This window comes from Athene noctua, chromosome 6 (genome assembly GCF_965140245.1).
Source record: "Athene noctua chromosome 6, bAthNoc1.hap1.1, whole genome shotgun sequence".
In the NCBI taxonomy this organism is placed as follows: domain Eukaryota; kingdom Metazoa; phylum Chordata; class Aves; order Strigiformes; family Strigidae; genus Athene; species Athene noctua.
In genome coordinates, this window is record NC_134042.1 from 24549472 (window position 1) to 24575120 (window position 25649).

The 25649-nt window shown below is 43.8% G+C and overlaps 1 protein-coding gene across 1 annotated transcript; it reads right to left on the minus strand.

Annotated features, from left to right (window-relative positions):
* Nucleotides 1-5046: 5046 nt before the first annotated feature.
* Nucleotides 5047-10818, minus strand: CFL2 (cofilin 2). The gene is made up of 4 exons (XM_074909869.1): nucleotides 10664-10818; nucleotides 8863-9170; nucleotides 8686-8762; nucleotides 5047-8594 (listed from the first exon to the last, which is right to left on the minus strand). Exons 1-4 carry the CDS (start codon nucleotides 10664-10666, stop codon nucleotides 8482-8484), a joined length of 501 nt encoding a protein of 166 aa, XP_074765970.1. The 5' UTR covers nucleotides 10667-10818; the 3' UTR covers nucleotides 5047-8481.
* Nucleotides 10819-25649: the final 14831 nt, after the last annotated feature.

The following is a 25649-nucleotide window of genomic DNA, read 5'->3' on the forward strand; positions in this document are numbered from 1 at the left end:
TCCTTTTGTATACAGCATGACTTGTATCTTCACTACCATTAAATGCATTTAATGTCAGTGATAACAGATACTATGGCACCACAACACCCTTTCTATACACTCTTTCACACTGTGCCCAATAGATGGAAAAGCAAGCCTGATAACATTATAGCCATTCCCCAAAATAGATTAAGTGAACTTCTTACTTCTATAAACTTCACTTTAATTTTCAGCCCCATAAAAGACATTGAAGAACTACATTTACACTAGTTATGAACCATCTTTTTAAAAATATAACATAGGTGAAAACATTGAAACATTCATCACAGGTATATATATTCTATTCTATATTTATCTGGAGAGCTTCAAGTTTATAACAATGGAAAATGACCTCAGACTAATATCATAAAAAAGCTAGAATATTCATCCCTCTCAAATGCTGATGCAAGGTTGATGAGATGCTTTATGATTATTTCAGGATTAAGCACCACAATAATAATCTCATTCCCACTGAGTGCTCCTACATACTCTCACCAAACCCATTCATCCCTTTTCCTTACTGTGATCCTATCCCTGTGGGAAAGGAATAGCTCCATAAGCAAACAGTTTACTCTTTTCTACAGTAACTGTATATTTTATATACATAATACCTCCTTCCTTTGGTAAGAATTTAACTGAGTCCATATTACACTGAAACACGACGCAGTGTGGGGAAAGTGAGAACATCAAAACCAAGCAACTAACAAACCAGACAGAACAGAACTTAATGGGCAACTTATAGCATAAAAAACTTGTTAGGAGAGAAAAATATAAGCTTTAAAAAGTTACTAATTTTTTTTACCCTGATTTTGCCCTTTGGTAATTGAAGGTTTTCATCTCATAGCTCAGAAACTTGTTCATGTTCGTATGAATACTGTAAAATGTGACTTACAAAAATCCTATGTTCTTGTTCATTAACCACTGAAGGTGGTCCAAACACTATTTTAAGAAGAAACTGAGAGGTTCTGTATTTGCACATGTAAGATGCTGATGATGATTTGCATATGTAAGATGCTGATGCAAAGTGAAATAACTCATCTTCCCAGTTTGCTATTACAGTGGAAAAACTGGTTATTAACACTTCCTAAAAAAAAATAAAAATAAAAATAAAAGAAGTAGTAAAAGCAGGCAATTCCAGGTTCTTTAAATATCTATACAAATAATATTTAAAGCATAAACATGAAAAGATGTTATATTTAAAACATAAACATGAAAAGATGTTACTGCATTTCCTGGATATTAATTACTAAACCTTTGGAAAAATCTTATCCTCACTATTTTCCAAAGAAAACAGCTGTTAAATTAAAGCAAGATTCTGAATTACTATCGGTGTAATATCCTGAAGATATCTTGAGCTGTTAGTCACTCTGACTTCTGAAGTAGGATAGAGCAGCAAAGTATGATTCCTAAAAGAGAAATTCCAGAGTAGGCATAGCCTCACGATGTTACAGAGACGTTGCAGGGACAGAGCTAGAGTGCCAGATATTTAGACTCTCACCACATCTTTTTTTTCTGGAGTCTACCAAGACATGTGCACAACTCAATTTTGGCAAGGTCAATTTTTGTACCTGCTACAACAGCCATGATAGCTGAAAACAGTTATGATGCCTGCATGTAATTCCAGTGCTGTATTTTGGCCTTGTGCTGCACAGTGCTATGAGAAGCATTCTTTTCTCCTTCTGGTAATCAGAAAAAAATAAAATTCATAGTTGAGATGGTTAACTGTCCTACCATAAGAAAGAGCTGTAATTGCAGTCTCTTCGTTCTATTCAGAATTTAAAAGGAGGTGAAATGCTTTAGACATTGATACCACAGTAACCTCAACATATCCCAGGATAGGAAATTTATCCAGCTATGCAAGAAAGCAAAGCAAACTGCTCTGGTGTGAATGCTACAACACTTCTTCAACCCTGTCATGAAGATCTATGGCAGGTGTTCAGTCAGGAGCTCACTGGAAGACCACTTGACTTTTAAGGCAGTTGTCATCCTCCTTGCAAAACAGACCAGACTATAGATATAAAATTGATTTAAATTATTACTAATCTTGATGATGATAACTTTTAAATGCTGTTTATGCTGTGTTGTGATCATTATATTGGCAATGCTGAACTGCAGGCAGTTAAAACTATAATGGAGTTGACGTGACTGAATCAAAATAATAATGAGACCAAAGCAAATACCAGAATTATCGAAAGGTTAAATATCTAAATATAGCTTGTCCTGAAGATACTTCCAACCATTACACCCATCAAAGTAAATCTATAAAACTGGCTAGAATCAAAGTGAGGTGGTTTTGTCTGAACAGGTAAAAATTTTTTTTAAAAGTGGTTATCACTGTGACCCTGATAGCTGTTTCACTCAGCCTTACCAGTGAACAAGGCATTCAGCCAGCTTGCAGTCTTTATCTGAGAAAAATTAAGACATTCTTCTCTGTTTCCACAAATTCTCTGGGTGGGGCTGTTGCACAGAAACCTGAAGGGGCCCAACAGTCAGAGATGGCACACAGGGCCAAACATGTCCAGTGGCCACGCAGTCTAATGCCATGCATTTGTTTCCTATGGGTGTTCTACAAGATGCCTTTCTACTTTAGTCACACAGAATAAATATTGTTTAGGAATTCTGGTTACTTGGAAGGAGAGTTCTGGGAACTGATTTTGAAGTGTGGATGCAGAGAAATAACGTAGCATTACAAAGGGAATTCACCAACGCAGAAGAATAAAAACCTTCAGGTGACAGATTCTGCATCAGTATAGTCAACGAAGAGCTAAAATTATGCTACTGCTTCTTAAAAGAATTTACACAGGCAATGAATTCTGTGGCCCAGGAAGTGTTTCATCTCTAAGTCACGCTTAAATAACAGGGCTAAGATCATCTAAAATATGACCATAAATTATATTTGTCACTTGTAGTCACCTAATTAAGAACTATACCCGTTCATCCTCACTCCCAATGTAATAAGCTTAATTACTGTATTTGGTGTAATCAAAAAATACACATTCTTAAAGGGTTGTTCAAATGTGGCTTAGGTCTATCACCTATATGATATTGCTAACCAAGACCCCCATTATAGCATGGCTTCATGTTTGCAGGAGTAAAACAAATTCCACTGATACAGTGCTGTATCTTCACATGTCATTGCTTAAAAGAATTTAGACAGTTGAGACTGGGAAATCAGCATGTTCAGGCAGGGCGAAAGATAACGTAAGCTCAGTCTTTACAGCTGCAAGCTCATGCTGAAATTAAAAGGAAACAAACCTTCTGCTGTAACCCTTCTCTCCTCACCCCACACCCCCAGATGTACAGGTCTCTATGAAAAACTGCTTCTTCTAAACCTTCCTCTGCTGCTCTGCACCTTGTTTGCTACACACACATTCAATTTTCTGTTGAAACAGCCAAAATGGAAGAAAAGCTTAGCTCTCACATTAGCCTTAACAGAAGGTCACAGATGAAAGCAGTGCTGCCACTAAGAGGAAGCAGACACAAATAAGGCTCTCTAAACTGGTTCTCAAAATCACATCTCTTTTTTCAAGCCAATGTATACCCTGCAGCTGTGCTCACCAGAGAGTAACCGATGCTTTTAACTTCCTGCATAATAGAAAAGCTTTTGAGGAGCATAATATTACAGTGTTTAGTTTTTCTAAATCAACCCCCTACAATCACAAACAAGAGAGGGGAAAAATAGATACTAAAAGGTACAAGTGGAGATTGTCCGTAAAGCGTTACAGAAGATGGCGGGCAGATGGTAGGGATTTGCAGTGACACAGCTGTTTTTAAAAATAAAGAGGTGGAAGAGGAGAGGCATGTTTACAGCTACACACACATTCCTAAGCCTGTTCACACAAGAGTAAAAATTAAGCTACCAGCGAGAAATTGAAGTTTGGGTTGTTTTCTTTTTAATAATCTGAATTGATATTTAAGAAACTTCTAAAAATAATCAGCGGCAACTTCAAGTTTTTTTTCCAATCATGAGTTTTCTAAGTAGCTACAAACCTGACAACAGGAATATTTACCTACAATGAGAGATAAAAAAAGACATCGAAATTACTTCGAGTGCCTTCAAATAGCACACATTATTGCTGTAAGCCTTACAATATAAAAAGATAATTCTATCAAATCATCAAATAAACAACATCAATTGTGTTATCTGTTTGAATTTCCTGTGAAAGGCTTTTTCACTTTAGGTTTGGGGTTTTTTTCCCAGATGTTATTAGTAGATTGCATAGATAAGCATGCAAGGAGTAGTAAGATGTACAGGGGGTTACTGCAGATTTAATGAGTGTCGGAGGTGAGGCAAGGAAGTGCCCAAATTCAATAGTATCCAGTATCAAGCACTGCATATACAGTAAGAACATTTTTTTAATTAAGCAGTAATTTGCATAAGAATACTTAATTTCATAGAGACCTTTCACTCATTTTTCATGCATATTCTCATGTATGTCCCCTACAGCCACACAGAAAGCTTATGTTAAGTAAACACCAAAAAGATGGTTAATCTACAGCGTAAAAGCCTTCTCTAAAGAATCCAAGGAAGCTGTTTCTTGACAGCATTGTTAACAAAGTTAACTCTTCCAGTTAAGCTATTCCTAGATCTAAGAAATTTTACATGAAGAGGAGAGATACCACTGATACCAGAAGGATAATCTTTCGATCATGTCCCATGGAGTCACCTTTTTCACATTGCATCAGCTCACTTTCGAGTATTCAAAATGGCTTGTCAGCGTAAACATACTTTTTGCTATCTTTTTAAAAAAGAAAGTCTAATTTTCTGTACGTACGCTGGGACGCAACACAAGAAAAAGGTTATCCAGTACCAACCCACTAAAAATTGCTACCTATCTCCAGAGCCAATGCTGCTGGCTTTTGCTACAGCTGGGTATTGAACTGAATGGGCTGTTAGGTGAAACCCATCACAAAAATGCATGTATTCCACACATCTCTCCTTTCAGTGGCTGGGCTCCCAATTCAAAGACAACAGCAAAGTGATTCATGTAGGGGCTGCCTAGCAGACAAAAACCCTCAACATCTGAAGACATTTAAATTAATTTTATTTATACCAGGTTTTCAAAATCAGAAATATTTCAAAGAAATTCAATACTTATAGACAGGTGCTACATTGATGATCTTTCATCCACCATTAGTGCCATGTTTTCACTCTACAATCATTAATTCGCCACCACAAACTAAGGGGAACTTACGGAAGTTTATAAAAAATAGGCAGACATGAAAATTTGGTTTATACTGGAATTGGCATAAGAGAATAAAGCTTGTTATCGAATTGTGGCAATTGCTGTATTCCATCACTTGTTCTGAGGGAATGGTACAGCAGAAAAAGGCTCTTCCACTTTACAAAACACTTTGGGTTTTAACTGAACATACTCAAAATCCATTTAATAATCTGATTAGGAGCGATTCTTACACTCAAGTCTGTATAAATTTAAGCTTTGCATTTCTAACATCACCACAAGCATAAACCTCACTACTCACCCTTGTCTTGGACCGATTTCCCTTTTTGGAGAAATCAAACCCGTATGTCTATGCCTCTTCCAGGATTTACCAAAACAAACAAAACAACTGCTGATTTTGATGGGGTTTTTTTAGAAGAAAAATGCCATTTCTGCACAAGCTATTCTCATGAAAATTTTATTTAACATTTCTTTATCAATAAAATAACTGAAGCCAAGATACCCAAAAGTCACATCTACACGGAGATACACAGAAGATACTCAAGAGGATTTTCCTCCACTTCTCGATCACAATGAGGCCCTCACCATTTTGCATAATGACAGAAAACAACAGCTGACAAACCATTTTGGAACAGATGCCAGCTGTCTCTCATTTGTTTTATCATTCAAACAGTAACAGTTCTGTAGCACTTTATTGAGTTTTTTTGTTTTTTAAAAGCAAGCCAACTGAATTGGACCTCACATCAGTCAGTCAGTCATTTCAAGAACAAACTGAAGGCAGGCTGATCCTTTCGGATCCAAAACTTGTTTTGGTAGGAATCTTAACATAAATACAGTTTGTGCTTCATTTTTATACCTACTTGGACTGAGTGAATATACACCTAAGCTAATTTTTTTTTTAAAAAAAAAAAGTAACCTTTAATATTCAACTTAGAAGCCACAGACATCTTTCCAGACTGTTTGCAGCAGAGACAAACAATAAATTTAAACACAGTACTGCTTAAAAAAGTTACTGTCTAAAATGAAATTCAAATGGTTTATTAAAATTTAACATTTTCAGGTTTGGCTTTTTCTAAAGAAACCATTTATACCTTGTGAAAAATCAGTTAAAAGATCATTTCATTATACTGTACTGAACTCAAGTCAAACATAAAGCACAAAGTAGATCTTTACATTAAACTGGGCTTTGCACACAACATGAATAATCAGAAATAGACTATTTTGAGGAATAAAAAGATTTTTTTTTTTAATCTAGACAACATGCATACCATCAGTTACTTCTCAACCTTAAAAGGTACCTGAAAGGAGAGTTTTGTAGAACAAAACCAAGACTCATTAATACACTTAGTAAGTCAGTGGTCATCATGCCTTTTTAGTTAAATGCTAGTAAAGTTTAGTCTACATAGAACAGCTAACACAATGAGGTGTGCAAGTCATAGGGATAGCCAGAAGCCTGAAACAAAGTCTTAAAGTTCTACAGGACAAGAGAGCCTAAACATAGTACCACGAGGTTATTTAAACTATTAAAAAGAAAAAAAGATTTTGATTATTATCTGTTTCTTTGTTGAAAAAGGGCTATGCACTGAACATAAAGGACCCATATTTAAAAGCTCCACAGTTCTACTCTACCAACTTTTTAAAGTAAGGTAATGCTAAAGAGCATTCCTTCTAGCAGCATGTACAGTTCAGCTGCAAGTGGCTCCCTAACTGCTCTTTTATGCATACCAGGAGAATCATGTCCAGTTTTGCCATTTGTGGAGAACGATGACAAGATACAAAAGCATGTGTTTGCCATAAATAGCTCTGGCTAACGGAGGATTGCTCACACAGAGCAGATCAAATTCTCTATAAGGAGAGCATTATTTGGCTCCCAGCCAAAACATGTCCCCAGTGCAAGCCTTGGTAGTGGCAAACACTTTCCAGTTCTATTTACATAGAAGCTAACAAGTAGAACGGTTCATTTAGGCTATTTCTTGTACCAAGTCTGTCTTAACTGCAACACTTAAGAAACAAAAATTATTTACCAGTTCATATTTTGCATGTCATTACACATCATCTTACCAAAAAAGATGGTGAGCCGTAAGATTTCACGCAAGGTTTTACTCTGACATGTAGAACTTTAAGAACATTCAGGTATGAAACACGCCGTGTGTTTAATTACTTTGTATTTTTACGTTTCTGATGCAAGTGTTTCATGGAACTAATGGTCTCTAGTAGTGGTAGCTTCTTCACTTTAACAGTAAACTAGGATCAGAATGATCAAATGATCAGAACAGAGCCACAAAGTATTGTAAAGCTGTGCCTAAATCATGATTAGGAATGAACAACTTGCATTATTTGAGATTAATGATTGTTTATCTTCACAATACTTTCCACAGAAGTTATCTGAAATATGCTTAAATTAAACATACTTAAAAACTATATTTTCCAATGAAAACAAGGCAACGTTCTGTAATAAGCCACAAGTTTTATTGCAGCGTGGCCATTTTTTGATCTCAAAAAACAATGTTCCATTTAAGGCTCTTTTTAATACAGAAATTGCCACTATGACTGATGTTTTACAAAACTTTAGTGTTTCAAGACTCACATGGTAAACAGGTAACTTCTACTCCTGTTCAGTAGTGTACATTCAATGGAAAACAAAAGGCATCATAACAGCTACTTCATTTATAAAGATATGCATGTAACAGGAATGAAACTGAGGTACTACAAGAATTTGATGACACAGTTACAGCAACTTAATTGGCATTCCTTTGGGGGGGCGGGTCAAACATATTACAAAAAAGTGCTTCAAATGCATAGTGTTGTGTGCTGCCATGTCACAAAAATAGGCTTGTCAAGGCAGGTGAGGTGTATGAATGCACAAGAGCCTCATGGAACTGCAATCAAGTGCAACTGTAAGTAATACTGTATAGAGTCTACCATCCGACCAGTGGACAATACTTTCAAGGCATTCAATTAGCTTACCCTTTGCTGTCTGCTAGACTATTCACATTAACTATCACATTCATTGTACATGTTGCAAGGAACGCCTGCAACGTCAGTTTTGGCTAAGAGTATGACGTGAAAGCATTCCTTGGATCCTACATAAAACTACCAGGATTAAACAGTCTAATGGCAATCACTGGTAGACTGCTTAACAATGACATCTCCTTCAGGGGCATTAGGGAAGGGACTTATTTTTTGAGGAGGGAAGGGGACGGGGAGACTAATACTATTCCAATTGAACGAGCTGCAGAAATGGAAGCTCCTTAGATCCAGATGGCACTTGTCTGTCTTTTTATAAGGGTTTTCCTTCAAGTGAAACTACCACGTTGCCTCCCAATTTCTCTCCAAGTGTTGAACGGTCCTTAATATCATCCAAACCATTTACTTGCCACTCATGTTTAATACCTGAAAGACAGACGGACAACAAGGTACCTGTGAGAACCTCAACATCTAAACAGCATTATAATCAATGAGCAAAACATTTTTAGGCCCGTACCTGTAAATTTCTTTTTAATGGCATCTTTAGAGCTTGCGTAGATCATCTTGCTTTTTAAAGGTGCACTTTCAGGAGCCCTTTAAAGGAAAGAAGAAAACCACAACAGAACAGTTAATCAGTCACCCAGTGTTAACTCCAGAACATTCAGTTTTAGCAGCAAGCTTTGCTATTACACACCAGAATATAAATACCAGGTCTTCTTTCTTAGATTCCTTTGTCTCGTATGTGGCATCATACAAAGCGTATCGGCAATCATTCAAAGGTAGCAACTTCACAAAGGCTGTATAGGGGTCCTCCACGGTATCTCCAATGTCACCAACCAATATCTGCTTTGACTCCTCTACAATTATTTGTTTTTTGTCATCACTTAAGCAGAACAGAACAGCTTTCTTTCTCTTTTTAATCTCTTCTGGGGTTGAAGATTTTCTTACTTTCATGTCATTAAAAACCTTTATGACTTCATCATTCACTGTTACTCCAGAAGCCTGTAAAATGAGATTAAAGGAATAATTTAAACAGCAAAAATTAACACTCACCAGAAGAGACGATAGCCCACAGTGCTAGATAAAGAAGTCTGCCTGCCCCCGTAAGAATAAAAATACTATACTCAACATGAACACACTATGAATTTAGTAATCTTTGCAGGATTGGAGCAGAAGATACAAAGGCGATGTAAATTCTGTACTCTCTTGTTGCAGCTCTCGGCATCTTCGCTGTGATTCTGGATAGCAGATTTTACAACGAGGCACACAACTGCACTACTCAAGCAGTTTTCCACTGCCTTATCACACATTTGGCTTATTTGAGGGGAGGGGGAGAGTAGGGAGGGTGGTAACTGAACATAGGAGAGGAGTTCATAGTTTTGGGATGGGGGGTGGTGGGGGTTTTTTTTCAGTGGAACAAATGCTACAGCAGCAGCTTACATCCAGCACTGTCATGACTCTCATTTTGCTAGGTGATGTAAGGCTCTACAAGCAGCAGAAATGTTTTCTGCATTGTGTCAGCTTCAGCACCGCGCTGTAGAAACTCCTGAATTTTACTTCGTGCTGCTGCACGAGTATTGTTTAACCGATGTTCCTTCAACACAAAAATACCAGTTACGATGTGTACAGCTCCCAGTACGGCTCTCAAGCCGTTCAAAACCCGAGCCTAAAACAGCAAGACAACAAAACACTGACAGGGCAAACGGGGAACTCACAGCAAAGAGAAAATAATTTAGCAAACCCCACTGCGAGCGAGCGAGCCCCGGATCTGCAGCGCCCTTGCTCTCGGTCCAACAATCCCCCCCGAGGAGGCGGGCGCTGCCAGAGCAGGCTGCCGGGCAAAGGCAGGTGCGCGGCTCGCTGGGAGCCGCCGGCTTTGTCCCGGGGGGAGCCCGCCTGACCCCTTTCCCCGCTTTGTTCGCGGGGTCTGCGGTCGCCTCCGGGGAACGGCCGTCCCGCCGCCCCGCGTCCTCCAGCCCCGCTCCCGGACACCCCCGCTCCGGCCCCAGCAGCGCCGGCGCCTCCAGCCGCTCGCTCCGCCGCCAGCCGGGGACACTCCTCGGCCCAGGCCCGGGGCCGGGCCCCGGCGCGGCCGCAGCAGCGGCTCCCCCGCGCCCTCACGGCCCTTCTGCCCGCGCCCGCCGGCGGCGGCCGGACCCCCGCCCCTCACAGGCGCCGACAGACAAACAGACACACGCACAGACGGGCGCCCGCCCGCCCGGGCGATGCCGCAGGGAGCGCTGCGCCGCCCGCCCGGCCCCGGCCCCCGACCCCGGCGGCCCGCCCCGCCGCCCGCTCCTGCCCCGCGGCCGCTCCCACCGCCCCTTCCCCCCGCACCCAGCTAAAATTAGACTAAAATGGCCGCCGGAGGCCGCCGGGCCGGGCCGGGCCTGCTCAGCTCAGCCCCGCGCCCCGCCGGGCCGCGCTGCCGCTGGCCCCGCGGGCCGCCGCCGCCGCCCTCCCCGCTCGGCCGCGCCGCGCCGCGCCACCCTTACCATGGCGCCGGGTCCCGGGGCGGCGGCTGCCTGCGGTGCGGGGCTGCTGCACGCAGGAGAGCGCTGCGCTGCGCTGCGCTGCGCTGGGGGCGAGGCGGGCGGGGACTCGGGCCGGGCGGGGGATGAGCCGCGGCGGCCGGGGAGGGCCGGTCACATGGGCCGCGCCGCCACCACGTGCCGCCGGGCCGCGCCGCGCCGCGCCGGGCCGCCCCCCGCGGGGCCGGGCCGGGCCGGGCCGGGCGGGGCTGGGCCTGGGCCTGGGACTGGGCCTGGGCCCGGGCCCGGGCCTGCCGGCGGCGGGGCCCGCCCGCGCGGCGCGGTGAGGCGAGGCGAGGCGCCGGCTGCGGCTGGCAGCGCGGTCGGGCCGCCGCCGCCGCCTCCCTGCGCGGCCGCCTCGGCCTGGCAGCCCTGGACGTGCCCCCTCGGCCGGCCCCAGGCCTACCCCGGCGGGCAGCGGGCAGCGGGGGGCGATGCGGCCGCTGAGCCGGGCGGGGAGCGCAGGCAGCCGGCAGTCGCGTCAGGTCGGGGCGCGACAGCGGCACGGGCGGTCCCTGCCCAGCCCCGCGCCTCCCGCCCGGCGCTGCTCCCTTTGCCAGGGCGCCTTCTGCTGCTCTAAAGCCACGATTTTGGCATCGCCGCCCCGCTCACGCCTCATGGCCCGGCGCTGTCCGTCCGTCTGCACAGGCCTGACCAGCCGGCGTCGGGGGCATTTTGTCCTGACTGTGTGCCATGGCTCCGTGTCCCCCCTGAGCAGGAGCGGGGCTGCTGCCACGGGCTGCGCAGGGAAAGGCCGGGCGGCCTGGCACAGAGGCAGCACCATTGATTTTGAAAGAGCTGCTCAGACGTGTAAGGCAGAAGTGGCAGCACTGAAGGACAGGAAGATGACTTACAGGAAAAGAAGGAGGGATAACCCTCCCAAGAGTGTGTCACTTGCCTGTGCTGAGCTGGACGGGGGTTCAGGCATGGGGCATCAAACTTGGAGCATTTTATCTCTAGCCCCTTCAAGTGGACAAAGGGATTGTCCGTGCTGTGCGGGCTTCTGCTCCCCAAACCGCTGTGTCTGAAAACCAGGAGACCCTAAACCATTCAGGATCTCAAAACAGCTGTTACGGGTGAGCACCCTGACTGTCTTGTGGCCAGTCAGCCATCTCTCCCTGAAACACCTGGATTGCTAATAGTACTGTGGTGGAAACCAGCAAAGTAGTGTTTGTCAGCATGCATGTATATATATATATACATCCATATATATACATCCATATATATACATCCATGCTGCACTGCATGAGGGATGTGGGATTTTTTTCCCCTATCCATTACTATATGCCACTATGCTGACCAGACAAGCCACTGTGTTTCCAATCTCCTTTTTGAGTTACATCCCATCCTCACTGTATGCAGAATTCAAGACTGAATTGCATTTATCAATAGTCAAAATTTGGCCCATCAGCCTCAAAATCACTAACCTGCAGCTATATTACCCCTCAGCTCCTTGCAGCCACACATCCAGGACTTGGCACTGCCACCGAGCTCAGAATGGCAAGTCTATTAGACTCAACTTTTTTCCAGCTGATGGCCACTCATTTACTGCCTGTTCAGTGCCAGTAAGGTGGGACTTGGGAAGGAGTATCTCTTGCATATTTGCATTTAAAGAGTCAGCCATTACCCAGTTCAGTTTTCAAATACCATATGTGCTGCTTTTTGATCAAACAAGTAACTAGTTAGGATAGATGAAAATTGTTATGGGAATTATTAGCACAAATCCTAAACCAGGTAACTCTCAAGACACAGTTTTTAGTTGGCTTAAACCAACATAAATCCACAAGAATATCCTGACAACCTCATTTCTGGGTATCTGCTGCTCTTGTGCAGCTTCATGGACCGGGGTGGACTTAAGCTGTTTAAGATCCTCATCGTCAGGATGGTTTAACGTATCCCAAAACAGCCTTCATGACACTGCAGCATGTCATGGCACACTGTGCGTGACACATGCCCTCCTCCGTGTCCCAAACAGAGGTCTGCGTCCCTGCAGCCATATACAATGTTGGGAGGCCACTGAGGCAAATAGCAGCATGGGGATTCCTTCACCTTTGTAAGTAGATGTAGCTGTGCACGTGTGCAGAACATCCACCGGTGCCAGTGACCGCAGTCACCACCATGGGCTCAGCAGGCTTCTTCTAACACTTGTATAATACCAGGAAACTGCTGGGTGTGAGTGCCCTGATCTCATGCCCTCGCAGCACACTGTCAGCCACCCACACAGGGCCTCTGCACCGCACATCCCAGGCTCGTAAAACAAAAGGTGAAGAAAGCATGAGCAGCTCCAGAGTTGCGTGGCCAGCTGGATGCTCCAGGGATGACAACTCCAAAACTGTGCATATCTCACCCTCCGTCTTTACTACCATGGAAACTGAATAATGAATCAGAAGTGTTTGTTACTCTCTTCACTGCGCAAGATACATACCTGAGGCACCCAGGCATGCAGGGCTGCTGCTGCACATCACCGACCTGGCAGTTGTCAGAGTACAGAAGCATGGGCTGAAGGAGTATTTTATGACTTTATAGAAATCTCTGAGAAAGAAATGAGTTTACCAGAATTGGAGAACATTTCTCAGGGATGAAAAACAGGTCGCAGGTAAATGGAAGGGGGGGTGTCTCATTTGCAAGAAAATGAATTATGGATTCCTGGTGACTGCAGCAATCAGAGAAGGGACTTGTGATAGAGCCCAGTGGTGACCTTGGAGGCCACAGAAATGGCCAGTATCCAGTCAAGAGCAATAATGACCAAGCAAATCTTGTTGCTGGAGCACACTCAGATAAAGCTGGTTCCCCAACTTGGCATCTCACTGCACTCAGGAAGCATTGAGTTTCACTATCCTTGTGCCACAAGACCTGCATCCCACCAGGCACCGCTGAAATAGCCCTATGATTCAGAGAGCCCAGCAGCAGCAGCACTAAAAGCTTTGTGAATGATACCCTATGCGGAGCGCATGCCTCTGAGGAAGCCCTCCAAGCCTCCCCTCACCCTCTGTGGATGGAAGCAATGACTCACCGTGAAGCAGAAGGCACTGTTTGTTTGGATTCAACTCCTGGATGCTCATCAGTGCAAAGTGATTATAATGGACTAAGTTGGCTTGTGCATTGAAGCTCTTTGAAATCATAGTCCTTTCCTTTCGTACGCTTATATCCCCTTTACTTCTCTGCAAACGTCATTAAACTCAGTGTTACCATTTCAGCCTCATTTCCCATGGAAGCAAGGCCTCTGCTTGGCCTCCCCGGGCATCCCCTCTCTCACTTGGGCTAGTCCTTGTCCCAGTAACTTTTTAACTTGTTATCTTATTTGAGTTAAATCTGGCAGAAGGATAGAGGTCACAAAAGTAATTAAGATCCTTAATTAAGTAATTAAGTTTCATAAAATAATTCATTTGAGATAAAAGAAAGTGGGGCTCTATGTCGACCAGTCAAACTCAGGAACTTGTTGGTTTCTGCTAGGAGACATCAGGTCTCTTATAGTGTAGCCGGATTACCTTCAGGAAGAGGACTACAGAGGGAAAGCAGAGGAAATTGCACAGGTGTACAATGAAATAACAGGAAGTCTTAATACCATTCAGTTTAAAAAATCAAACTGTCAAGAGAGAGAAATCCATAGGAAACATTTGATGAGATCTGTTGCTCAGGGCACTTCCTTTCTCCCTTTGCTCTCCTGCGTACCTCTGGAAAATGGTCGTTTCCCTCCAACAATTCTGTATTTTCAGTGGGAACGCAAAGAATGCCAGATAAAATAACTTATTGTAATGTAAGATAAAAAGAACTTCTTGTAATGTAACTTCTTGTAATGTAAGAGTGTATTAGAGAAAACCTCAGTGAAAGACAAACACTGAGTTTTTATGTCTTCCCTGCAGTATCACTGCAGATACGTTTCTTTTAAAAAATTATATGGTAAATATACTTGACTATATGTGGTAGGTCCCAGCACAATTTTGCTGCAAGTTAGCAGGACCTGCAGCATCTCCCATGTGTGCTAATCCTGGGAGCCCACAGCGAGGGGCAGAACGCGTGTGCTGGTGTGGAGCACGGATCCCCAGCAAGCCCTGCTGTTGGACCAGGAGACGCATTTCCCCCTAAGGAAAGCTCTGGCTTCACCATGCTTGGCAGTGTCATTTCTGCTGGTTTAAGCAGCCTCCTCCACCGCTGTGGTCCCAAAATCTCTCTGGGGCTCCGAGCTATCAGTCAACTTCTTAATGACTTGGGCATGGCTGAGGATGAGCGAGGTGCTGGCCACTGCTCCCTGAGGAGTCAGGCCGTGACTGCTGGCCTCTGCCCACTGCAGAGATGGGAGCGAGCTGTGCCCGTTGCGTCACCCTTGCTGGACACCCCAGCCTCCTCGTGCCAGGACATTCCTCTGGCTGAGTCACGGTCCAGGCTGCCGCCCGCTCCCGCCCTGCTCGGCGGTCCCAGCACGGCCCTGAGGGTGCTGCCTGCCTGCCAGCTGCCGCCCCAGCGTGGGAGGGCTGCTGCCTTCCCCACCGCCTTCCTCAGGGCTCCAGGAGTCCGACCCTTCGACCCTCTCGCTGCAGCGCCAAGGTACGGCTGGGCTGTAAGACGTGGGTAAGATTTCCTCGAGCTGCAATGCCGGCTTGAGTGCTGTGATACTTCAGTTGGTTCAAGCAGCCCCTTTCCCCTGCCAAGTGGAGCTGCTCTTCTGACGTGGCTGAAGAAAAGCCCCTTTGTTCTTTTTCCTTGGAAAGCTCTTCAGGCATCCGCGTTCCTTGGCTGGTCTCACCTTATGGCCAAATGCCAGGAGAGCAGGCAGAGGGAGGCAGGAGGAAGCAGCAGCGGTGTCAGCCCGGCACGGCCAGCACGGATGCTCGAGGCACAGCAGCCACATGCTTTTCAGGGCAGGGTGGAATTCCCCACTCTCCCCCTGTGACTCTCAGGGCCGTGCTGGTAAGTCACACGTGCTGGTGAATCATAACACCGGCAGCCACCAGCCTGTCATTGGACAATGGACAATAAAAGGCAGATTTAATTAAAATGTTATGTCTTGTAATGACATCATTTTAGGGATGGTATTTAACATAACAAAAAAGGAAATAAAATTTCCTCCTGTGAGAGAAACATGGAAACTAATGACAGAAAAATGGCTAAACGGAACAAAAATTTCCCCTTAAGTCAAATACAGGGAAACTTTGCTCAGCCTTTTTAATAAAAACAGAAGTTAAAAATTACTTTTAAGGAATTAGCACGTATTCTACATTCACAAAGGTCTGCATATTTATAGCACTAGAAAAGGTAACTACCATTTACCTTGCTAGACTTCATAAATACCTGTATGCCCTGTTTGCCATGAACAGTTTCTTCCCAAGTCTCTCTTCTTGCTGCCTCTTGTTCACAGCTGAGATAAATTTACACTATAACTTCAGGTAAGGAAGGATTTATAAGATCAGCCACTGACTATATCAATTATTCAATTTATTCACTTTTTTTTTTCCAGACAACTTTCACTTCTGTGGTAAAGACAGTTGGGTTTTTTTTTCACTTCTACTTGTAGCATTTTTATTCCATGGTCTCAAAGCTCTTTACTAAAATTCTTAATGAAGTATCCCTGCCTGATGAGAATTATTTACCCTGTTCGACTGGCTGCCTGGGGTCACTCAGGAAGTCTGTGGTGAGCCCAGGCACAGGGCAGGGAGGCTCGGATCCCCACCCCTGCTTTAAACCCCTGACCATCCCTCCTGCTAAGGAAGGAAATGTAGGTCAGCCAGAACAATTGTTTTCTTGAAACCTGTGTTTCAAGGAAACAGCAAAGTCAGACTTACCTTCTCAATAAGCATCCTCTGACAACATGGTTTGAGGAGTTTGATGTTGGTTGTTACCTCCAACTGCCGATGTGTCAGAGAGACACATATATCTGTACATACAGTAGAGCAGAACCCTGGCTATACAGCAGACATGGATGCAATATGGTAAATCCTATCTAAAGAGAGGAAAGGTAAAAAGCAGCATTATTTTGTGGGAGCACAGTAGTTGCTGTGCATCACAGAATAATGCTTATTACAGTGAAATGGCAAGAAGGGAGCCAATGTGACCTTTAGAAAACCAGACATATATAGCTGACCTATACGCTGGGTAAGTATATTAGGGGAATTGCTGCCAGAGTGCTTTGGAAGAATGGGCTGTAACACTAAACAAGTTATTGATTTTATTATTTAATTATTCTAATAAAACAAAAGACCAGAAATGTTCTTCAGGCAGCCAAAAAGCAATGGCATAATTTGCTAGATGTATCAATCACCTGGAAAAACCTCTTCTGGATAATCCATTCTGTCTGTGTTCTTCTTTTGTATATGTAACTTTTTCCTATAAAATGAGCTAATGGCAGGGTCCCCTAAAAGTGAAAATCTCTTACACTAAAAGCATGCCAGCTGAGAATCCAATGTGAAAAAAAACCACAACCAAATGGTTTCTGGTACTGCCAGCTTGTTTTCAGCTGAAGCACACAGCTTTAGTTTGGAATATGTTATTCTCACTACCTGTGTCTGCAGCAGCTCCTCTGCTGCACACAGGAGGGTGAGGCAGGGGAAGTCATGCCTGGGAGCTCCTATATAAGCACCTTTCCCCCAGCCCACGGCATGCTCTCACGCTGCAGACAAACTCAACAGCCTCATGCTCCTTCCAGGCACTATTCAAGGACACGCCTGGGATGCCATTAATAGTTTTGCTGGTTTCTATCAGGAATTTCTAGCAGAGCTATAAAACTAGGATGCCTAAGGTAACAGGGATGTTAATCAAAGCAACGGTCCCAGGAGGTGTTTCTTCAGTAGCAATTTCACCCCTCACTAACCTCTTCAAGTTTATGGCAAAAATTCCTGGCCTTTGCCACCAGAAAAAAGTTGTCTCTTACTGCAGTGGGTGTTCAGCACTGTTGTATGCCTTGTTCAAGCCACATGTCTCCTACTGCTGCTGTGTCCTTTTGCTATGTGCCTCAGCAGCATTCAGCAATTTTTGCTCTTTCTCTCATGTCTTACAAATCGAGTGATATTCCTTATGCTGGTGTTCTCCAAGTTTCTCCCTCCAAGCTTAGGAAGGCAAATTCTGCTGCCTCTTACACCAGGTTTTCAATAGACTTGCCACCGCTCAGAAGCAGAATTTTTTGTTTCTTTAAGAGTAGAGATAAAAATGTGTTCTGTTTTCTTACTCTGTGCTGTGGCTCATCAGTTGGTTCTTCGTTTGCTTGCAGTATGTAAAATTTAGTATATAAATATAGTAAAACTTATACAAAGAATAAGGACAACGGTAGTGTCACCAAAATAAAGTCCACATCTCCAACTTCCTTGACAGTGGTTTCATCTTGTTTAGGCTTTTGAAAACTTGTTCAGGCACAGAGCACCAACTCCTCTCAGCGGAGGAGCAGGACAGCTGGAAGGGGTAATTTCTTGAATGGCTTCAGCCTGGTTCGCAGGAGGACGACTGCCAAAAGTTAGGAAGCAGTCAGACATCTCAGCAGATGACACAATTTAAACTGGTGCACCTCCAGGAAAAGGTGGCAATGATTTCAGAAAGCTCTTTCCCTTCTAGATGCATGCAGACCTTCAAGACACTGGGGCTGGCTGGCACGTAAGGAATATAATGATTCAACTTTGTTACCCTCTTCTTTACAGAAGACCCCCCCAAAAGTGGGCCCCCTGAGACAGCCAGGGTGCATCCTTGTTTTCCTGTGGCTGGACAAGTGCAGAGCAGCGCTTTACGCAGATTGCACACAGATTTCAGGCACTAATCCCAATTTTTACAGCCTTGGCCTGATTCTGCTACTAACTTTCATTGCTCCATGCTTCCCCTCCTACTGGGGTTATGTCATCGCTTTGGAAGAGGGTCCCTGGAAAATGGACTGCTTCTAATTGTGATCAGCACTTCTATGACACTGTAGGTCTGATTTAAGGAGACATCTTTGCAATACAAAAAAAATAATCAGCAGGAAAGGATCAAATCTTCTCCAGCAGATGGAGGAAACCATTACAAAAGTGCCAAGACAGGGGACATTAATTCTGTTTAGACTGGAAGTTGCAAAGGCCAGACAAAAAGGAGGACAGACACCTTTGGTTCCAAAGTTTTAATACTATTAAAATTGCTCCAGACAGACCTAGGACTCAGTTTACAGCATTGCATCTGAAGGGAAGGAAATTCTGTTTGAGGAAGGTCAAACCCAAGGGCTGGTTCTAAGAAACCTCTTAGAAGCAAAGATGAACAACTATGGAAACAAAAGATGCACAGACTAAACGTATTCAAGCATTGCAAAGTCCCCTCACAAAGTATGTTGCTTAAAAAGTTGGTCTTGCCTTTTAGAAAGGCCAAGGTTGTGGTTTTTTTTTTTCACATAGCAATCTAAAAATAAAACATTAGCTAAGCCTAACATGCTAAATACATGAGTTGAGATCACTTTCTGGTGTTTGACGATGGGCTTTAGGATGACTGGAGCACAGGAATACTTGTAACAGTTGCTGGATCGTGGGACCTGCTGGTCAGTGCGAAAGTGTCCTCTGGTGACAGCAGCACTCTTGAGCGGTGCCAGAACTGCAGAGCCCAGCATGTGACTGATGGAGGGATCTGCACAGGAATGCTCGTGAAAGGCAACTATGAAGCCCTGATCCCACAGGCAAATCCCCATGCTGCCCGGAATAAAAGGCAGAACTGCCATCCAAACCCAAACGTTTCAACATCCTGGCTCACACTTGTGCCATTTCGAATGCGTGCTTCACAGAAGCCAAGCCACAGCACAGCCTGTCTCTTCAAAGTCCTTTCCTCTCCAAACGAATTTAATTTGTAAGGCACTTGAGAAGAAAAATCAGAAAGGACTTAGATTATTTTATATGTTCTTACAGGACTGTTAATCTAGGAAAAAGCTATACAAAGCCTAAATAAATTGGTAAGCTAAGAATAGCAAATTGAGAAAACTCAAGTTGGACTGTGTATTACCGTAGCAGAGCAGGAATACCCTCTATGAGACAACTTTGTTACAATGGAAATTATGGCACAAGCGTGCCCTTTTCAGTTCCTCCACATGGCACTGTTAAACCAGGCTGTACGCAGCGCCAGAATAATTCTGCACTGCGACACGATGATAACAATGGGTCACAGTACACAGTATACCACATGACAATGCAGTGGCACGCTGTTACTTGAATTGTTATCCTTTCTTTCGCGGTTCTTTCAAACAAATCTAAGAAAGGAAAGGCAAACGACTGTAGAGAAGAGTAAGTGAAAGCTGATCTTCTGTGAGCAGTGGCCAGCACTTTGGAGAGTATGCTGTCATCTAACATCCTTGTAGGAAACTTGGCCCAATCAAACGTTTCTATCATCAAAAGTGAGTGACCCGAACAGCTGGATATACTCTGTGAGCAGGGGGGAGGGTGCAGGAAGGGCGCCGGTACTCTCTGCCTTCTCGCCCTTCTGGCATGGGATGAGGGGAGCTCGCGTGGGGCCGAGCACCTCCCACCCCAGCCAGGCTCCCACCATGCCCAGAGCCCCCTGCGAGGCCACGGCTGATACACAGCTGTCTTTGGAGGCTCAGAAAACGGTTTTTTTTTCCTTCTTCTTTCATACCTAAAAATTTGAAAGATAGAGTTGAACCTAAAAAAAAAGTAATTTAAAATTAATTTCAGCAGTTTTCCAGAAAAGCAGCGCTACAAACCCAGAAAACTGATAGATTATGGTAGAGAAACAAATCCAAAGTTTGCCTCAGTGCACTTTTTGGCAAACATATGCAGCCTGTGACCTTCTGCCACTGGAAACATTTCAGGTGTAGTTTGTACTGATGTTTAGCAATTTAATGCACTCCAAATATTAAAAAGCACTTGTTTGGAAAAATACCTGTTTGCCAGAATGCAGCTGTGGGTGTGTCACCAAGGGTGGAGCATTTCACCACCAGCAGATCAGATTTGTTTGATTAATTAAAAAATAAAACCAAGTTTAAACACAGACCCAGCCACACTTTGTCACTGAAGCTCAGGCTTGCCTGCTGGGAGCTCAGGTGCTGCTGGGAGCAGGGGGAGGCAGGAGAAAGCGGGGCTTTGCTCCCAGCACCACTCATGGTCTCAGTAAATTAGTGTTTTACCAGCACTTCCCCAGGTATTGGAAATGAACTTTTTAAAGACATAGAAGTACAACATCGATGAGTGATAACCATTATTTTAATAGTCAGTGGCTTATAGCAGTTAAAAATACAAAACTTTGCACAAGTATATACATGTACATCCACAAATACACAGACACATTTTAGGGATGGTGCTACTTCAGCATCCCTATTAGGAATCAAGGTGATAACTTTACTCATCTGTCTTTATAATTCTTTTGATTTGCAGCATGAGTCATTTTACCTTTTGCATTGGACTTAATCCAAACATCTTCAAACCTTTGTGCCCCAAAACTTTCTTATCAGTGATAATTAAAGAGTCTTCAAGAGGGGCTGTTATACAGGCCTGAGACTGCACATATATACAATCAAGCACTTGAAGGCAAAATTTAATAGAGCACTGCTTAAGGAAGCACCGTATTAAAGGAAGTGGGTTGCTGATGAAGGGCGGGAGGAAGACGACATCACTTGGTCCAATGGTAGAGGGCTGAGAAATCTTAGAATACCCCCTTACAGCAAGCTGGGTAAAGCACAAGGAGCACTTCTGCAGAACTAGACCAAGAAGTCACTGCTGTGGATATCAAGGTGGCAGTTTAGTGGTGCTGGGGAGAGAACTGGATTACAGCAGGCAAGCCAAATGCTGTACAGAAAACCCCTGCAGTCATCTGGACACTGTTTTGTTTGGGTTTTTTTTGAGTGAGAAGGCTCTTGCAGGTAGAAATAGTCCTTGGTAGCCTCAAGAAGCATTAGCTGGAATTGTTGCAATCAGTTATGACAGTGATTTACACTAGGCAACATAACCAGTGTTAATTATTATTTATTTAAATACAAACGTATAAAACTTAGAAGATAGAAGATTGTTGTACAGTAGGTTAATTCAGTGGTTACATCAGTGATTCAAAAATCATAAACCACATGTGTAATCTCCTAAATCCTAAAGTACTAGATTACCAGTCCAGCAGCAACATGATGTTGGACAGGACTCTGGTATTGTCTGGTGTCCCTAAAGATCTGCTCCCTCCACACAACCGGAGCAGAATCTCCCATTTTTGGACTGTGATAGTTTCAGAGATTGTGGGTTGAGGCAGGTGGTGGCTACAGCAAGTTGGACTGTTCAGGGTCCTGCAATCTCTTCCTCCCCGTAATTACACATCATGCTGTTTTTTGGCTGCTTCGTGCTGGTTTCTAATGCCTGTATTTGGTAAGATTATGCTAAGGTCATCTTCCTTTACCATTAATACTAACATTTACGTGCACTCTTCTAAGATACTTAAAACTTCACCCTCCACACAGGAACCATTGAACACTGAGTGCAGGGGTGTTGGCCCCAGCCCAAACCCTTCACAAAAAGAGTGCTGGCTCACATCTGTCACACGGTCTGCCAGACCAAAGCAGCTGAAGCTTTCCAGCACCATTAAAGGGTTCCAGGAGTTAAACTTCCAGCAGGTGAATCTGACACTGGATATGCCAGTCAAGGTGATGACCTGCCTTCTAATATAGGTGAAGGGACCTGGCACAACAACTTCCCTACACTGGTGCTGCTAGCTGACACCTAAATGTGAACAGCCACTATCAGCTTGATTGCAGCCACCACACAAGGGTACATCCAGTATTTGAACAGGACTGCTCCTTCTGACCTCATCCTTCTTGAGTAGGAAGGGCAGCTTCCAATAACAGAAGCCACTACAGGGATTTGTCTTCTGCATCTTCAGCAGTCTGTGGCGGCCAGGAGGTGAGCAAGTTGTCTTTAAGGAAAGACTGAGATTTCCTGGAAGAGAGAGTCCTTTAGGTTGGAGCTTAATTCCTTCAAAGGAGCTGGGCCAAAGGTTACCAAAGAGTTACGTACAAAATGCATCAGAAGAAATTGCCTGGGGTGGTTAGTCAGTAATTCCTAGCCCTGACATGAATGAAAGGGACAGAATTTGCACAGCAGGAAAAACAGCTGGTATAGCAGTCTCTGGCTACCTGCCAGGGCTAAGGTATAGTGGACCTACCAAGAAGGGAAATACTTTCATTATTGGATCTTGTCAAAATGCTGCTTGGAGGACAGACACTAGACTTGGAGATCAAGGAGACCTACTGCCAGTTTTCCTGAAGTGTCTGGTAGAGCCTGATTAGTCAGGGCCTCTGAATCTGAGATGAAGCCGTTGACCCTATCCATTTCTGCACCTTTGTGAAACTTTGGCTTGGAGCCCCCTGCAGATACTGCCCATCCCTTACTCCGGTGTTAACAGCACACAGGATGGCTGACCTTGGTAAGACATGGGTTTGTCTGGGGGGAAAGATGGATGAAGAACACGAATATCTCAGTGTCTAAGACAAGGGCAGAGAGAAGAAGCAAGTCCCCATTTTCCAAAGGCGTATGTGTGTGGGAAATGAACAACCATAAAAATACATCTTGACATAGCTCAGAAAAAGCACAGCTGAGGTTTGAAGAAGCTGCAATGAAAGTACCAACTCAAGCAGTCTAGTGCCAGGAATAGAGGGCTTCGTTCATGCCCTGTGAGCACCACGAAAGCCAAGGACAGTCAGATCTGAACTGAACATGCAGCATATATGATTATTTTAAGCATGGCTGCTTAAAGGAGAAGTGGGTACTTTTCTGTATTTCACCCTCAGCATGCTTAAGTAAGGCCTTAGGCTGGCAAACTTAATGACAAACTGGTAACTTCCTCCAAGAAGAATACAACTTTGTAATTGTAATTTATAACTTTGTAGCACAAGCATACAAACACCACCATCACAAGCAGATATTTGGGTTAAACTGTTCCCACCTGCTCTACACAAACTCAAAATTATAGTTGTGTTGCTGAGGGGAAGCTACTGAAGGAAATAACATTGGAGAAAGAGTGATAGGAACGCACAGCTGGGAGTAGGATGGGGACAGTAACAATTTAAATCGCATCTGCCACAAATGGACTTGTTCAGCTCAGTGTGCTCCCTGCTCTGCCCCCCCCCCCCCAAAAAAAAAAAAGTATTCACATTTAAGTCAATGGGGACTACTCATGTGAACAAGAACTTGCACAACTGTTTGTGTAACCTGCTAGTCAGGATGTTGATATCCTCTTGGGACTAGACAGATGGAGGGATATCAAGTACAACCTACACCCAGCAAAGAAATCTTCTGCTGCTCATATTCCTTACAGAATTTAGCATTCTTTGTGGTGGGAACAAGAAATGCGTCTTTGATCTGGACAGGAGAGAGATATCAGCTCTGAACAAGGAAAAGCTTGCTCAGAAAACCTTAAGTATTAAGAGACATTTCTAAACAGTATTTTCCAACTGTTCTCATTCTTAGATTTTTTTTTTTTTTTTTTTTTTTTTTTTTTTTTTAAGGAAAAAACACCCAGCCAACCAAAAATCCAACACTTGAAACTGGTCAGTCTCCTACCTATCACCATGTGTTCCCTAGGCTCAAGGGAATGCCTATGCTGGCCACCTCTTAAGTCAAGGTAAGCACAACAGCAGCAAAGAAAACCCACAACTATGCAGCAAGTAATTGTTCAGGTCTGTAGCATGTCTTAATGCTACAACATAATCCAGTGCAAACAGGGAGAAAAGTTGGTGCAGCAGCAAGCCTCGTGTTTCAGTTTTTCCCACCCTCTTCACTCCTACCCTCAGACTTCTGCTCCATGCTGTTTTCTCAGAGTATCACATACCTTCAGGTTTTAAAAAGGTTTTAAAGCTATTGACTCCAACTGAGTTTAATAAACAAATAAATACTGAAAGCAAAACTATCAAGGATAGTAAGGATAGTTTAAAGAAGCTGGTGGTCAGCTAAACAAAGCTATGAGGTTTTACACTGTTAAAGGTCCTAATTAAAGAACCATACAGCTTATACACATACTTCTTACGTTACTCCTTACATACTGATGAACAATTGCATCACTCAGACCAGGTATCACACTGGCTGCAGCTGTCAAAAAGGTGCTGGTTAGGGTGTGGCAAGTGCACCCACACAATGAAAGCAGGGCTTCTTGGCTGAAGTGTAGCAGCTCCTGACTGCCTTTGCTCTCAGGGCCTCGTGGTATTTGGGGCCTTTGGCCAACGGGAGCCGCTACCGACCACAGGTCAGATTGGGCCTGGGTATCAGTGGAGGCCCCTGGGGAGCCATTTGGAGCTCGTCCCCTGGAGCAGCAGCTGCAGTCAGGACTCTCACCAAGGAAACTCCAGGTGACTTGGGTCGGGATGCTGCCCTGAGCAGGTCCTTAAGATTGAGATAGAGCATTTTGGGTTGTCATTAAACCCTAGGAAGTTGTTCTGTTCTCTCGCAGACATTCAAACCTGAAATTTGCAGAGGATGAGTTAATCATGTTGACAAATTTTTAATTTTTGGTGCTTGGTTGAGAGCCTCTGTAACACAGGGTACTCACATTGAAACCAAATTCTGCTGTGTTCTCTCCAGTAATTTAATGGGAAAGATGCTGTAGCGGTGTAACTCAAAAGGAAATGCCAGAGGCTCAAAATACTTTGAAAAATGCGTCATTTTATTTGTACACTTCCAAAGTTGTACGTAAAAACTTATAGTACAGTCCTGTAAATTTACTCATTGCTAGAAGAACTGCCAGGGACAGGGGAAAGTATTTATTCATCGATCATCAAGTTAGAGGGGAATAAACAAAAAAAAACCTGGAAAAAATTTTTAGAAGTTATGGAACTCTCTCCTTTTTTTTTTTGTTTGTAATCCCCAAGTACAAATTTTATAAATACAAAACAAATTCACAAATTACTTTGAATGCTAAATAAATATCTACTTAATAAACTCAGACTGAATACTTCCAGCCAGCACTGGTACAGTACTTAAAAGATATGCAGTTGTACTCATTCATGTGTAGTGTTGAGAAGATATGCTCAAACAAG